The 15,200-nt window shown below is 47.3% G+C and overlaps 1 protein-coding gene across 8 annotated transcripts in view; it reads right to left on the reverse strand.

The window, feature by feature from the left end:
- Positions 1-8,371, reverse strand: part of SPTLC1 (serine palmitoyltransferase long chain base subunit 1) — a 61,650-nt gene extending 53,279 nt beyond the window's left edge. For 7 of the 8 annotated variants that reach the window (XM_036278507.1, XM_036278499.1, XM_036278498.1 and 4 more), the window contains exons 1-3: positions 8,291-8,371; positions 5,268-5,375; positions 2,489-2,583 (exon numbers count right to left, since the gene is read on the reverse strand). In XM_036278507.1, coding sequence (XP_036134400.1) covers positions 2,489-2,583; positions 5,268-5,375; positions 8,291-8,347 — 260 coding nt within the window. In that variant the 5' untranslated portion in view covers positions 8,348-8,371. The remainder of the gene's footprint in view (positions 1-2,488; positions 2,584-5,267; positions 5,376-8,290) is intronic. The other variant, XM_036278500.1, reaches the window with a different exon arrangement.
- Between the last annotated feature and the right edge of the window lie 6,829 nt (positions 8,372-15,200).

Raw genomic sequence — 15,200 nt, forward strand, 5'->3', positions numbered from 1 at the left:
TAGCGCTTTCGCACATTGCCGGTGGGAGGTGAGATGATTCAGCCAGTTTGGAACAGTCTGGAGGTGCCTCAAAATGGCTCACAGTCCCACTCTTAGGTATACAGCCAAGAGAAAGAGAACATGTCCACACAGCCCTGGCCGGTATGGCTCAGCGGTTGAGCCTTGGCCTGCGGACCAGAGAGACCAGGGTTCGGTTCCCGCTAAAGGCACGTGCCTCGGTTGCTGTTTGTCCCCGGCCCCAGTTGGGGTTGTGTGGGTGGCAACCACTCGATGTGTTTCTCTCACATGGATGTTTCTCTCTCTCTTCTTCCCTCTCCCCCCCACCCCCGCTCTATCTGAAGGTAAATGTAAAAATGTCCTCGGGTGAGGATAAAAAACAATAACAAAAAACATGTTCACACAAAATGTATACACAAATATTTATATCTGTATCAATATCTATCTATAGAGATGTATTTTTTCTTTTTTTATGCACTTCCAAGTGGAAACATCCCCCATGTCCATCAACTGATGAATGTTTAAGCCACACGGGATCTGTCCAGAGTGGGATGTTATTCGTCCACAAAGATGAATGAAACGCTGACACTGCTACAACACGGATGACCTTGAAAATACTGGGCTAAGGGAAAGAGGGCAGACACCAAAGACCACGTACTGCACGATTCCTGTTACATGGAATATTCACAATAGGCAAAATCCATAGAGAAAGTTAGTAGCTGCCAGGGGCTGGGGAGTAGGGGGATGGTTAATGAGTGTGGAATTTCTTTGTGGGGTGATGAAAATATTCTGGAGTTGGATGGTGGCAATGGTTGCACCACTGTGAATTCGCTAATACCCACTTCATGGTGGACCTTAAAAGGGGGAGTTTTATGGTACACGGGTTATATTTCAAGAAGGCTACTTAAATTTTAAAAACTCATCCAAGTTAAGTAAATTCACTTTCTCTTGTGTCAGCTCAGTACTGAATGTAAAAGAGGTATTGCATAAATTGCAAAGTAAGTCTGTACTTACCAGGATCAACAAAACATATTTTTGTGGCTTTGGCCGAGCATTTCCATTACACTATGAATCACAATGGAAACACTCCGCACACTGAAAGGAAAAGGATGTGAAGGCTCACGACATGGAGCAAGTGTCTAAGGAGCAATAAGCAGATGAGACAATCCCTCTGCTGTAAAGGGGTAAAATAAGAAACCACCAACTTCAACAGTGGTGATCTTGTATGAAAGGCAAGAGTAAGTGATACACGGGAAGGGGTTTCTTTAGCTACATTTGTAATTTTTTATTTCCTTTAAAAAACAGATGTCAAGTAAAGACAGCAAAGTGTTACTGCCTATTAATTCTAGATGGTTAATACATATGTGTCTTGTATTTTCAAAACACTTCTCAATTTAAAAAGCACATACAAAAAGCACAGATTGCCCTGGTCGGTTTGGCTCAATGGTTAGAGTCTCAGCTCTGATTCTGGTCAAGGGCATGTACCTTGGTTGCAGTTCAGTCCCCAGCCCTGGTCAGGGTCATGCAGGAGGTAACCAGTTGATGTGTTTCTCTCATGTCAATGTTTCTCTCTCTCTCATTCCCTCCCTTCCTCCCATTCTATCTGAAGATAAATGGAAAAAATATTCTCAGGTGAGGATTAAAAAAAAAGCAGATAACCAGTAGAAGAACTAAAAATAAAAACAGATCAGACATGGCCCTGGCTGGTTTGGCTCAGCGGTTAAAGCAGCGGACTGTGGTCCCTAGAGACCTGGGTTTGGTTCCCGCTAAGGGCACGTACCTCGGTTGCAGTTTGTCCCCGGCCCTGGTTGGGTCATGCAGGTGGCAACTACTCGATGTGTCCCTTTCATGTCGATGTTTCTCTCTCTCTCTCCCCCTCCCACTCTATCTGAACCAAAAAAAATGGAGAAATGTCCTCGGGTGAGGATACAAACAAACAAACAAACAAACAAACAAACAAACAAACAGATCAGACACTGGATGCAAGAAGAGAGGTAGGATAAGGGAGCTGCAGTTTCACAGGTGTTTTCCACTGTTAATCAAGCAGTAGTGTCAGCACAGTTAATATCTTATTATGCAGGAAACTTGCAACAGACCTGAAATAGAAACAAACCAGGTGGGAAGACAGAGGTGCAGCTTTTCATTTTAAGTGCATCTGACCATCTGACATACTGTCATATCTGTGCATTACTTTGAAAAATACACACACACACACCTATATACCTCTTTATATGTATATATCTTTATATATATGTTCTTTTTAGAAAAAGTGACAAACTGAAATGTCCAAATTGGAGACTACAAAAAATGCCCCTACCATTCCTAAAAGAAAGTTTTATGTTGGGAACTAAAGCAGGGAGTTCCTGATGTGCAGAGATTTCTAAGTGTTTGATTTCAGGTAAGAAAGGAATACCATTACACTATTACATACTCTGGTGCGTTTACCCCCAGGAAACCAAATGCAAGTCCTCCCAGCAACAAACTGATTTACCCTGAAACGATGTTGTAGTTGAGAGCAGGATGGTCTTTTGAGATAGGAGGAACAAGAGGTTCCGGCTGCCACTCTTCAATCAATTCTTCTTTTTCCTGCAGGAGAAAAGATGGTGAAACCCAGCACAGTGCGAGTCCATGGACAGGGGCTTCAGCAGTATCTAAACTGTTGTTGCAGTGGAACCGTCATAACGAACACACTGCTGGACTCAGACGTCTACTTGGTGGCTAGAAATGAAACAGAATCACTTTTGAGTTCTGGGCACTTAACCTCCTCACCTATCACAGGCCAAATGCTCTTTCTGCAAGTAGTTCTGGGGGTGACTGGAAAATTTAAGAACACTTTACTTCTATCATCAGAAGTGTTCACTGTGGGTCGTATGAAGTACGACATACTGACTGTAAACCAAGAAAGTCTACAACACAAAGGTGCCAAGCATGCTTTCTGCTAAGTCAGCTCAGCTCTACCCCAAGACAACACAGGAAGCCACACCAGAGTGGTTACCGAGGGGGGCATCATGGGAGGGGGTCAGCCAGATCACAAAGCACTGTTCCTACAAGCCTCTGCAGGTGTAGATGAAATACAGGAAAAAACTCTCTACCAGTATTGTAATGGAATTTCATTTAGATTTTCTCATGAAAAGCTATTTTGTTCCTTTTATCTGTTACTTCATGCATTATTAGTATTTTAACTATTTTGCATTTCTTATCCTTTGTGAATCAGAAAAAAAGGGAATTTTGAAAAGGCAGTCTGGGTGTACAGGATGGGATGAGGCACCTGTATTAACATCAGGTCACAGCAATTCTCGCCTCGCAAATGGACCCTCTTCAATCGTTCTGGTCTCACACTTCCAATAAACGCTTCTGTACCTCTCCCTCCTGGAAGGCAACCCCGAGCAGGACTGGAAGCACATTCGCCCGATGTCCAGGCACTCACAAACGAGGGCCGAATAAATCAACCAGCACACTTCTCATCGGTTTCTGCCAGCGACCTCACGGAGGAGAACAGCACCCGTACAGCCCGGAGTACACGTCGTGCACACTGTCCACTCGCTACCACGCAGAGACGTTAGAGTCCACTCGAGAGGCCCTGCTCCTCGAGAGCCTCTGCAGACCCATCAGCCTGGGAAGGGCACGTCTCACTCCCACACTCCGTCTCTTTCCTTCCACTGCTGGCAGAGGCCACGTCAGCGACACTAAATCTCCTTCTAGCTCAATGTGCTTGCAAAGGGTTGTCCTAAAACTATGTATATGTATAACTCTTTTAAAAAATGTGTATATGTGTGGATTGATAAGTTTAAACTAAAACTAAGAATATTTGGATTAATCAACCCCTTTAAAGAGTGTGGCTAGAAATCTGTTTCATGGCCACCTACTCATTCACAGAAGTTCCCAAACACCAAAGGAAAAGCGCGGACGGGATTCTGGCCTGTAGGCCCAGCCTCACTGCGATGCTACAGAAAGAGCGTCCGTTCTGCGGCACAATAATCCCACCAGTACTCATTTTGCTTTGTTGTTTTCTTTATCCTCACCTGAGGACATTTTTCCATTTTGTGTTCAGATAGAGTGGGAGGGAGAGAGAGGAAGAGAGAAAGAGAGAGAGAGAGAGAGAGAAACATCGATGTGAAAGAGACACATTGAGAGGCTGCCACTTGCACAACCCAACCAGGCCGGAGACAAACTGCAACCGAGGTACGCGCCCTTAGCGGGAACTGAACCCGGGTCTCTCTGGACCGCAGGCCGATGCTCTAACCGCTGAGCCAAACTGGCCAGGGCCCACCAGTACTCAGTAAAAGGTGTGGGGGAAGAGGGAGAGAGTTGTGGTCAGGTTCCTGCAGACGGGGTTCAAGTATGCACTGGCACCTCGGAGGTTACAAGAACCATGCAATGAGACACCTGTTCTGCTTTACCCAGGCTCCGAAACGCTCTGCCCTGGAAACCATATGCCGCATGTTCCCTAGGGGACAGTGCCTGACAGTGTCATGATGAAGATCGATCAGGACGGCAGCTGGTCAGGGAAGCCAGGGAGGCAACTGCACACTCTGTGGTGACTCCCCTCCGCTCGCACTTCCTCCTGGGGATGCTCCAGGCAGGAAAGGAAAGCCCAGGCTCCATCTCTGTGCTGCACCAATGCTGCCTGTGAACCAGAGCTTTAGAGACCTGTGTGGGACGTGCTCTCTCACAATCCGCGCCTCCCTCAGCACTGGCACAACCATCCCAGTGACAGAAACGCTGGCGGTCACTGAGCGCTCCTGCCCCATCCCGCGCCCTGACGGACGGCCTTGAGCAGCGCCAGAGCCTCTAGGCGCTCTGCTGCCGAAGGTTCGCGTGGCGTGGGCTGGAGCCGGGTCCCTTACCATCAGAGCTGATCAAAATTCATTTGGGGTGGGAGGTGGGGAGTGCGGGGTGAGGAGGAGTCTTTCCAACTCTGAACTTCCTTTATGAAGACCGCAGGGAAAATGTTCACAGGCTTCAGGAGTTCGGCTTTTCCAGAGCAACTCCTGAGTCCTGCACACGGAGCCACAATCCAGCAGCAGCCGTGCTGCCGCTCCTCCTCATTCGCAGGACTGCTGTCTCCCAGCACAGCTCAGACGTCTGTGCCAGGCTGCTCCCCTGGCAGGACTTGGCTTTCCCATGTTTGGCCTGCCATGTGTGTCATTCCCGGTGATTTCCACACACTACAGGAAATATTTTAGCGTAGCACTGGCCACAAGCCCTTTTTGGAAAGATGTAGCAACTATCATCACCCACTAAATAATGAAAGAGGTGTAATTTCTTACCTTGATTGTAAGATCAGATCGTTCTTGCAATTTGTAAGTTTTAGAGAAAAGCAGCCTGATTATCCAGAGTATTAGAATTCCTTCCAAGATAAGATGGTAAGCAGGAGCCTAAGGATGAGCCAAACACAAAAGAAGTGAAATGAACACGTCTAAAACCTAATTCACCTGCAAATGCTGCCTCCAATGACCTTTAACCTATTACTTCTTAGAACTGACTTTCCAAGCTCCTTCCATGTCTACTCAATCTTTTCCCATTTCTGACAGTAGGCAGTTTCTTCTACACATAAAACATTCTCTAATACTGCAGCTTAAAACACATCAAATTAACATCTGACACAGAATCCCAACGGGTCAAACAACATCACTATGAGATCCTATAGGTGATTTACATTTTTACTGCTGGGAAATGACTATAACAAATACATCACAGCTTCACAAGCCTTCTAGAACCCCATGGCAAGTTAAGAAAATTATTTGAAAACCAGTTTCCACAATTCTTAGAGAGTTTTGCATGTCTTGCTGCATTTTCTGTATTCTTCTGATAAGCCTCTTTAAATCCTTACAATGTGGCAGAGAAAAAAAAGACCTTATAAATGCTTAAAGGGACAGCAGGTCTTTTTTTCCCCTAAAGTATGTAGTGTTTTCCATGTCAACAGGCACAAAGACACCTTAATGAGATTATCTGTGTCACGTCTTCTTTTCAGCTGTACATGTTCAAGATAAAGAGCCCAAGGGGGCTTTTAATCATTGCTCAACTACTAGACACAAAAAGTGCAAGTGGAAGATTCCACATGTCACCTAAACCCGTCAGTTACAAGGTGCTCTATCCAACAGTTTGCCACCAGAAAATTTAAAAGAGGTATTTAGAAACTTAAACACAATTATTTTCAAACATTAGACTGGAAGGAAGTGATGATGAGTCACCGCAGTTAAAAAAAAATCCAGAATGTGGAGACAGGAAAACTGCTGAAAAATTCATATGTAAACTTCCAGGTCAATGTACAAATGACTTTCAAACTATATACATTTGATACAATACACACACTATTATTTCTCTTTAGAGTACATTACCCAAGTCTCCTCAAATTCTACCCACCAAGTGCACAGAAATCAGGAGCAAGAACAGAAATCTCTCTTTAAGATTATTTTTATTTGTTAATGTTTTTATTGACTTTTTTGTTTTTAGAGAGAGAGGAAGGGGGAGAGAGAGAAAGAGAAACATCGATGTGAGCAACATCGATCGGTTGCCTCCTGCACATCCCGTACTGGGGATCAAGCCTACAACCCAGCATGTGCCCTGACCGGGAATCGAACTGGGACCTCTCAGTCCATGTGCCCACGCTCTATCCACTGAGCCACAGCGGCTGGGATAAGATGACTTTTAAAATTTGCTGATAACTATCCATTTGGGTTCCTCACTAATTGAATTCTAATAGTCAAACATCTGTCCAACTCACTACACATCCCACTCCATAAAGAAAGCATCCTAAGAAAAACTGAGATACTGTCTAGTGAATTAATACAATTTACAAATGCCACTTCTTTTCCTGGAAATGTTACATCTAGGAGGACTTCACTCAAGTGTCACTCTTGGTCAGTTACGCAGTTTTCAAAAAGAGAGCAAAAACAAAACAGAAAGTTATTCATTTATACAAAAATAAATATTAAAACTTAGCAACTCTTTTTTTTTTTGTTTTTTTTTTACTATAACGAGCCTAATGTTGGACATCACTCATGCCACAGCTGCTCTGCCAACAGTTTTTCAGCAAGTCCTGATCAGTCTTGCCCTGGCTGACACTGTCATCACCCATGCCAGGAAGGAGCAATGTTAAATTTAAAAAACTGAGATTCACTTATTTTTTTAATCCTCACCCGAGGACATTTTTTCCCATTTTTTGTTCAGACAGCGTGGGAGGGAGAGAGAGGAAGGGAGAGAGAAACATTGACGTGAAAGGGACACATTGAGTGGCTGCCACCCGCACGACCCAACCAGGGCCGGGGACAAACTGCAACCGAGAACGTGCCCTTAGCGGGAACGGAACCCGGGTCTCTCTGGACCACAGGCCAACGCTCTAACCGCTGAGCCAAACCGGGCAGGGCTCACTTTATTTATTTATTTATTTATTTTTATTTGTTTATTTATATTTTATTTCATTGTTTGGTACATGCCCCTGGGAACCGAGCTCGGGACTCTCTGGTCCGCAGGCCGACGCTCCAACCGCTGAGCCTAACCTGCCGTTGCTGAGATTCCCTGTAAATGAATGTGAGCTCTACAAGCACGAGAATGTCTGCCTCCTTGCCTAGTGCACTAGGCCCAGTGTCTTGACCTGTGCTGTCCAATACCATGGCCACTAAGTCACCAGGTGGTCATTTTCCCCTTTATTGCTTTTAGAGAGAGGCAGGGAGAGGGAGAGAGAGAGAAACACGGATGGGAGAGGATGAGAGAGAACCTGGATGGCCGCCTCCTGCACGCCCCCCACTGGGATGTGGCCCACAGCCTGGACAGGTGCCCTGACCGGGAATCGAACCGGGACCTCCTGGTGCAGGGTCGACGCTCAACCACTGGGCCACACCGCCGGCCTCTCCAGCACACCCGAGAGACCCACTCAAACAGCCGTCTCTTCACAAGGCGGACGGAAGGACGGCGACTGCGTGCCGCTCACGCTCCTCAGCCCCACAGCCGGCTGCTCTCACCGCGCCCGCGGAAACGCCGCCGTCCCCCCTCCGTCCCGACCTCCCCGCCGCACGGCTTCCCGGTGCCTCCCAGGCCGAGCTCGTGCCTGCAGTTCCTGCCACCCGCTCCCCAGCGCCCGAGTTCTGGCATTTGGGGCCCAGCCTCTCTCCTGCGCCCCGACAGCACCAGGGCGAGCTCGGCGCCCGGGCAGCTCCAGCCCACACCCTCGGGGCGGTGCGCGCCCGAGCCCCAGCTAGGGACGCGGCCGGGCGTGACCGAGCCCTCCCGCGCGGGCCGCCCACCCCCCAGGCCCGGCTGTGGCCGGGGGTCCCTCGGCGGCCACGCTCACCTCGTAGAGCGCCTGCACCATCTCCACCAGGACCCACTGCTCCGCCGCGGTGGCCATGGTCCGCGCTGGGCTCCCTTCCGGAAGGCGCGCCTCAGTGACGTCACACAGCGCGCCGCTCGGCCCAGCCCGGCGTAGGTGTCTGGGGGCGGGGCGACCGAGCGCTGGGCAACCCTCCTCGCGCGTGCGCACTCGCGCCCGTGCAGGCGAGGAGAAGATAGGGGTTCTGACCCACCCAGCTCAGGTTTCGGGGCTCCCAGGTTGGAGGGAGGGGTGGTTCTTGCGGCTTCGGTGCCCACGCGGTTGTGGGTGCCAGGCCGCATGCTGGGCTGTGGAGGTGGACGGAGTAAACAAACGGCCTTTGCCTTGCGCATGCATGTGGGCGCAGGGCGTGGTAATGTGATTGAAAGCCATAATCTTTGCTTTTGAATCGCATAAGCAATCCCGGAATGTATTGTCATTAAAAATACAGAACTAGGGCCTCGCCGTGTGGCTTAGTGGTTGAGCGTTGACCCTGCACCAAGAGGTCACTGGTTGGATTCCGGTCAGGGCACATGCCCAGGTTGTGGGCCTGATCCCCAGTGGGGGGCGTGCAGGAGGCGGCCATCCATGTTCTCTCTCATGGATGTTCCTATCTCTCTCTCCCTCTCCCTTCCTCTCTCTCTCAAAATCAGTAAAGGAAAAAATAATAATAAATATAAAAACACTGAACGAGGAATTCAAATAGCCAACTTATCCAGAGTACTTACCCGTGTGTCGCATGGACCCAGGCCTTGCAGGTGTCATCACAGCTGTAGGTGTGGAATCTTCCAGTGTCCTCACAGTGTCCAGCCTGCAGGAAAGTTTTATCAAAGTCTATTTGAGCCATAAAGACATGCCCAGAACAATCTCCCAGACGGAGGTAATGTTCCCGACAGTGGCAGTGTTGCGCCTCATTTTATACTTTGGAATCAAAAGAGATAAGATAAGGAGGGTTGTGTAATCCACTGGTGGTAGATTACTGAGGCCAGAGAAGGCTGGGGGTTCATCTCTCCAATCAGAAGTAAAGTGGAGAGATACATACTTCTACATGGGTAGGTACAGGGTAGATGACACTTAACATTAACAACAGGTAGGGATGAAGTGCAGGCCACAAGATAACCATGAGGATCTCTTGTGATGGTGGTTGTGCCTTCTGGGGGTCTGGGAAAGAAAATTACTGACATTTCAAAGATACTTAGCCTAGATGCAAAGAGATAACAGACAGGGCTCAATAGAGGTAAAAACTGATCTTTACCAAGGAAGCGACAGGCCTGGGACTGGACTAACCAGCACAACCCACTTAGGAATTTTTTTTTTTTTTTTTGCTTTTATCTTCAGATAGAGCAGGAAGGAGAGAGGGAGGAAGAGAGAGAGAGAAACATCAACGTGAGAGAGACACATCAACTGGTTGCCACCCACACGACCTCAACCCGGGCCGGGGACAAACTGCAACCGAGGTCCGTGCCCTTAGCAGGAACCAAACCCAGGACTCTCTGGTCCGCAGGCCAATGCTCCAACTGCTGAGTCAAACCAGCCAGGGCTACATTGGGTTTCTTAAATGCAACTGGGATCACAGGGACAACACTATTCCACAACTTGCATTTTTCTGTTATTTTTTTCTTGTCGTGTTTTGTCTATAAATCTTGTATTTTTAACGGCCAAAGAAGACTATATTTTGGACTAATTGGTTACATATATTTGTTTCTTTTTATTTAAACATGTCCCTACTGGTGGACACGAGGCTTTTCCCACTTTTCCCCATTACAAACAGTGCCGCAGTAAATATCTACGTGAGTATGTTTTCCTGTGCATGTCGGGGTTTCTTTCAAGCCTCGTCAAAGTGGAATTCTAGTCAAAAGTATGCATGTTATTAATGCTGATAAATACGGCCACGCTGTTCTCCAGATGGCTCCACCAATCTAAAATGTTTGGAAGTATAACCACACTCTAGCCCATGAAGATAAACAATCATTTTTTGTTTTTGTTTTTTGCTGGTATCTTCTGTGAAATATTATAATATAACGCCATGTACTGGGGGAGCATGTTGGAACATTCATTACACAGTTAGTAGTAGTTTTATTAAATAATTATAGTCTTTACTAAAAACAGGCAAAATCTGCTTGGTACAAATTTATTCCAAGAGTTTAAAAATATTTCACTACAGGTTTTACACAAGTCCCAGCTCACTGAAACACTAAAGCTAGACTGTTCTATATAGAGTTTGCTAGCAGCATTTACATATGTACTGAGGTAATCGATCTTTTTTAAAGTGTTTGCCAATTTAATGGAGATAAAAACGATACCTCACTGAGTTTTGTTTTCCATGCTGCTGGTTATTCATGAGGTTTAGCAACTTCTTATATGTTTATTGGCATGTCTGGTCTGTCTGAAAATAACCAGTTCATATTTTTTGCCTGTTTTTCTATTGGTTATTTTTCATGTTCTTAAGGATTTATAGGCACTCTTCATACATTCCGAATATGGTACGCTTTCCTCTGTCATATGTGATAGTTACTTTTGCCCACTTTTGTCCAGTTGTTCTTGTTGTCTTCTATCCTCGCTACGTTTTAAACTGTACACAATGTGCCAGCCTGCTCCTTTGTTCCCTTTGGGGCTGTATCTTGCTTAGAAAGACCATTTTCACCACCCACACACTTGTAACAATTTGTTGTTGTTTACAATGAGCTATTTAATTACTCTGGAAATTATGTTTTTGTATGATGAGAGACATGGGCCTTAGAATTATTTTTTCCTAAAGGAATCACAGATTTCCCCAGTGCCATTTATTTTCATCATCCTGACTTTCCCCAGTCTCGGGACAGGCACGAGCACAATGCATTAAGCTTCCACGTGAGGTTGGCACTAGGTCCCTGACGATCTCAGAACTGTGCCAACATCCCCTGGAATCCAGGACAGTGACGTCCACATTGCCTCCCCCGGGTGCTTTCAATCCAACAGCTGTCACCTGCATTTGTCAGAGACCTGCCTTCAGGCTGCCAGAACCCCTGTTCCCTGCTCTCCTGGAGAATTGGAAGGATCTGAGAATGTTTTTCCTGGGCAGCACATGACTGGGTGGGTGACTGGTGGTTGCTGGGATATAGATATTGCAGCTTCTTTGCCCCCCAAAGCAACACAACTCTGAGGGCAGAACGTCACCATCTCCCCTGAATTGAGTCAGTGGTACTGTCTGTGGATTTCTTCACATGCCCATCAAGAATCAGAGTCTATGTCCTCTTCCCCTGAGGCTGGGCACGTCTCTGTGACAGCTTCTGCAGCAGAATGCAGCTGCCATGTAGAAGGACCATGGGAGGACCACATAGAGAGGAAAGAGGTGACCAAGGGGCCCCAGCTCCAGCCCCTAGCTGTTTGGGTCTCACAGATACCATTAAGAGCCTGGTTATTATGAACAGTTAAGGAGTGAAAGGGAGACTGGATAACATAGGCATGCCATTAAACAGCTTTGCCAGGAAGCTGCACTTCAACACTCCAGGTCTACTTCCTATGATCACTGGGAGAAGGGATTGGAAAAAGCAATTTAGACACAGGCCTGGTAAAGTCTAGGGGGCGTGGAAAGATGCTTACCTGTCAATCACCTAGAAATGTGGTTGGCCAGAGTAGGTGTGGCCACTGCAAGGATGTGAAATCTGAATATTTAAGCTCCTGAACAAAGAAAGTTCCCTCTCCTGACTCTTGGCCCTCTTGCTTTCTAGGGACTTCTGTTGCAGGGGGCACGCTCCCCTGCATTTTCCCACGTGGCTCTTGGCCACATGGGACCCACACAATGGACTGATGGACTGAATCTGGCCTGATGCTCCCTTGGACCCAGCTCCACCCTGGAATGGACACTGTGGACACTGGCCCTGCTTCCAGCTCTGGTAGAGCCCCAGCTGCATGTCTTGCAGGACCGGGTTAAGGGAACTGGGACTTTAGAACCCCAGGGATATAATTTCACGCAAATAAAAATCATTCTCCGGTGCAAGTGTTAGAAAGTTTATTTTCTCAAGATATCACAAGGGCCCCACTCCCACTAGTGTCAGAGAAATGCACTTATCTGGCAACATTACTAGTCCAGGTGCCAGACATATGAAGGAAGGTGCCATCGAGATGGCCCAAGTCTAGCCACCCTCTGGCTACAACCACCTGAGAGACCCTGAATAAGAAATGCCTATCTAAACCCAGATAACCCCCAGATTCATGAACAAAGTAGGTGATGCTTATTATTTTAAGCCGCTACTTTGGTTTTTTTTTGTTATGCAGCAGTTTTATTTTCTCTTTATTGTTTTCCTAGAGCAGCCATAACAAATTATCACCACCTGGGTGGCTTGAAACAACAGAAAATGATTCTCTCACAGTTCTGGAGGCCAGAAATTCAAAAGCAAGACGTTTTGACAGGGCTGTACTCCCTCTAAGGGCTCTGGGGGAGACTCCTTCCTGCGTCTCCCAGCTCCTGGGGGCTCCAGGCATTCCTTAGCTCGTGGCTGCACAACTACAATGTTTGCCTCTGTCTTTACACAGCCTTCTCTTCTTTGCTGGTCCTCTATGTACTTCTTTACAGACAATTGTCATTGGATTTAGGGCCCATCCTGATAATCCAGGGTGATCTCATCTGCAAAGAAACTGTTTCTAAATATGGCCATATTCACAGGTTTTATTTATTTATTTATTTAAAAATTCTTTATCCTTTATGATTTTAAAGAGGAAGTGAGAGGGAGAGAGAGACAGAAACATCGATAAGAGAGAACATCGATGGGCCGCCTCCTGCATGTCCCCCACTGGGTATCGGGCTCACAACCTGAGCATGTGCCCTGACCAGGAATCGAACTGGCGACCTCTTGGTGCAGGGTCAACACCCAACCACTGAGCCACATTGGCTGGACCATATTCACAGGTTTTAGAGATTAGGACATGGTCATGTCTTTTGATGGGCGAACATTCGACCCACTGCAGTCGAACCTCTGGCCTCTTACGTCTGCCCCACAGGCAAAATATATTCCTCCCATCCCAACAGCTCCAAAAGTCTTAACCCTCATCTAAATGTTATGAGCTCGAAAAGTCCCCAATCTTCATCTTTGTCATCTAAATCAGGTATGGGTGAGTCTCTGGGCATACTCCATCCAGGAGCAAATTCTTTTTTACCTACTTGAGGGTCCCCCACAAGAAACTAGAAGGTCATGCCCTGGCCAGTTTGGCTTGGCAGTTAGAGTGTCGGCCTGCAGACCAGGGAGTCCCGGGTTCAGTTTCCGCTAAGGGCACGTACCTTAGTTGCAGTTTGTCCCCGGCCCTGGTTGAGGTCATGCAGGTGGCAACCACTTGATGTGTCTCTCTCAGATCGATGTTTCTCTCTCTCTTCCTTCCTCTCTCCCTCCTGCTCTATTTGAAGATAAATGCAAAAATATCCTCGGGTGAGGATTAAAAAAAAAAGAAAGAAAGAAACTAGAAGGTCACATACAAAATACAACAGTGCAACAAGTATATGATAGACGTTCCCATTCCAAAAGGGAGAAAATGGAAGGAAAAAAGAAGTTATCAGTTCAAACAAATAAGGAAGACAGAAGGGCAAGTTTCATTTGGTTGCAAGGCCTGAGCATGATCCCCGGTGGCTCAGGTTGACACCATCTGGGCCTACAGCTCCAAAGGCCTTTGTTAATATTTTTCAATTTGTTTCTTTATTGATTTTAGAGAGAGAGGAAGGAAGAGGGTGAGAGAGATGGAAACATCAATGAGGGAGAACATCGACTGGCCGCCTCCTGCATGACCCCACTGAGGATTGGTCCCACAGCCTGGGCATGTGCCCTGAGGGAAATTGAACCGGTGACCTCTTGGTGCAGGGTCGACGCTCAACCACTGAGCCACACCGGCTGGGAGCTCCATAGGCCTTTGTACCCATGGAAGCTTGATAGGCCTTTGCTCTCAGCCCTGCAGCCTGGACCTCGGCCTTCGTAGTCCTTCCTTCTTCAAAGGCAGCATGTGCTCGGGAGCTCTGCCAGCCCCTTTCCTGCCCGAAGACTCTGAAAATCTGGGAGCCCTCTCTCACTTTGTCCTGTCTCTGTCCCTTCAGACCATGCCGGAAGTGTTTGTGCTGATACAACATTCTCAACCACCTTGTGGGCCCATTGTGTATGTCATAAAGCTTCATGCCGTTGGACAAGAGGGTCCCCCACAGATCTTTCCTGGGGGGCTCCATGTCTATCCCTGGCTCTGCTGAGAGGTTGAGTGGATCCATGTGCCTGATCTTGTCGGCAGACGTTTGTCCAGCTGCCCTATGTACTCTCTCCAGAGCACACTTGCCCAACAGTAAATCTGCTCATTCGTTCATCCTTTAATACAGATAAGCCAAGAACCTTGCAAATCCTCAAGTGCTGGTTTCTTTTCCGCTTGACAGCTCCTTCCCCCATTTACCTCTTTCCTCACATTGTATTATGAATAACAGTCGACACGTCACCCTTTTGCTTAGAAACGTCCTCAGCTAACCGTCCCTGTTTGTCACTTATAAGTCCTGCGTTCCAAGTCACTGAGGACACCATTCAGCCAAGTTCCTCGCCACCATGTCACACGGATTGCCCTTCCTATTTCCTCCTGAGCCCTCGGCAAAATGCCTTTAACATCCAGATTTGCTGACATTCCGTTCTTGGTGAGAGATGTGTTTTCTTTTTTAAATTTTTTTTCCTTTATTGATTTTACAAAGAGAGGAAGGGAGAGGGAGAGAGAGATAGAAGCATCGACGAGAGAGAACATCAATGGGCTGCCTCCTGCATGCCCCCCACTGGGAACCGGCCCACAACCTGGGCATGTGTCCTGACCGGGAATCGAACCGGGACCTCCAGGTGCAGGGTCGACGCTCAACCACTGAGCCACATGGGCCGGGCAAGAGAGAAGCGTTTTCTGAGATAAC

The sequence above is a fragment of the Molossus molossus genome, unplaced genomic scaffold (genome assembly GCF_014108415.1).
Source record: "Molossus molossus isolate mMolMol1 unplaced genomic scaffold, mMolMol1.p scaffold_m16_p_29, whole genome shotgun sequence".
Classification (NCBI taxonomy): domain Eukaryota; kingdom Metazoa; phylum Chordata; class Mammalia; order Chiroptera; family Molossidae; genus Molossus; species Molossus molossus.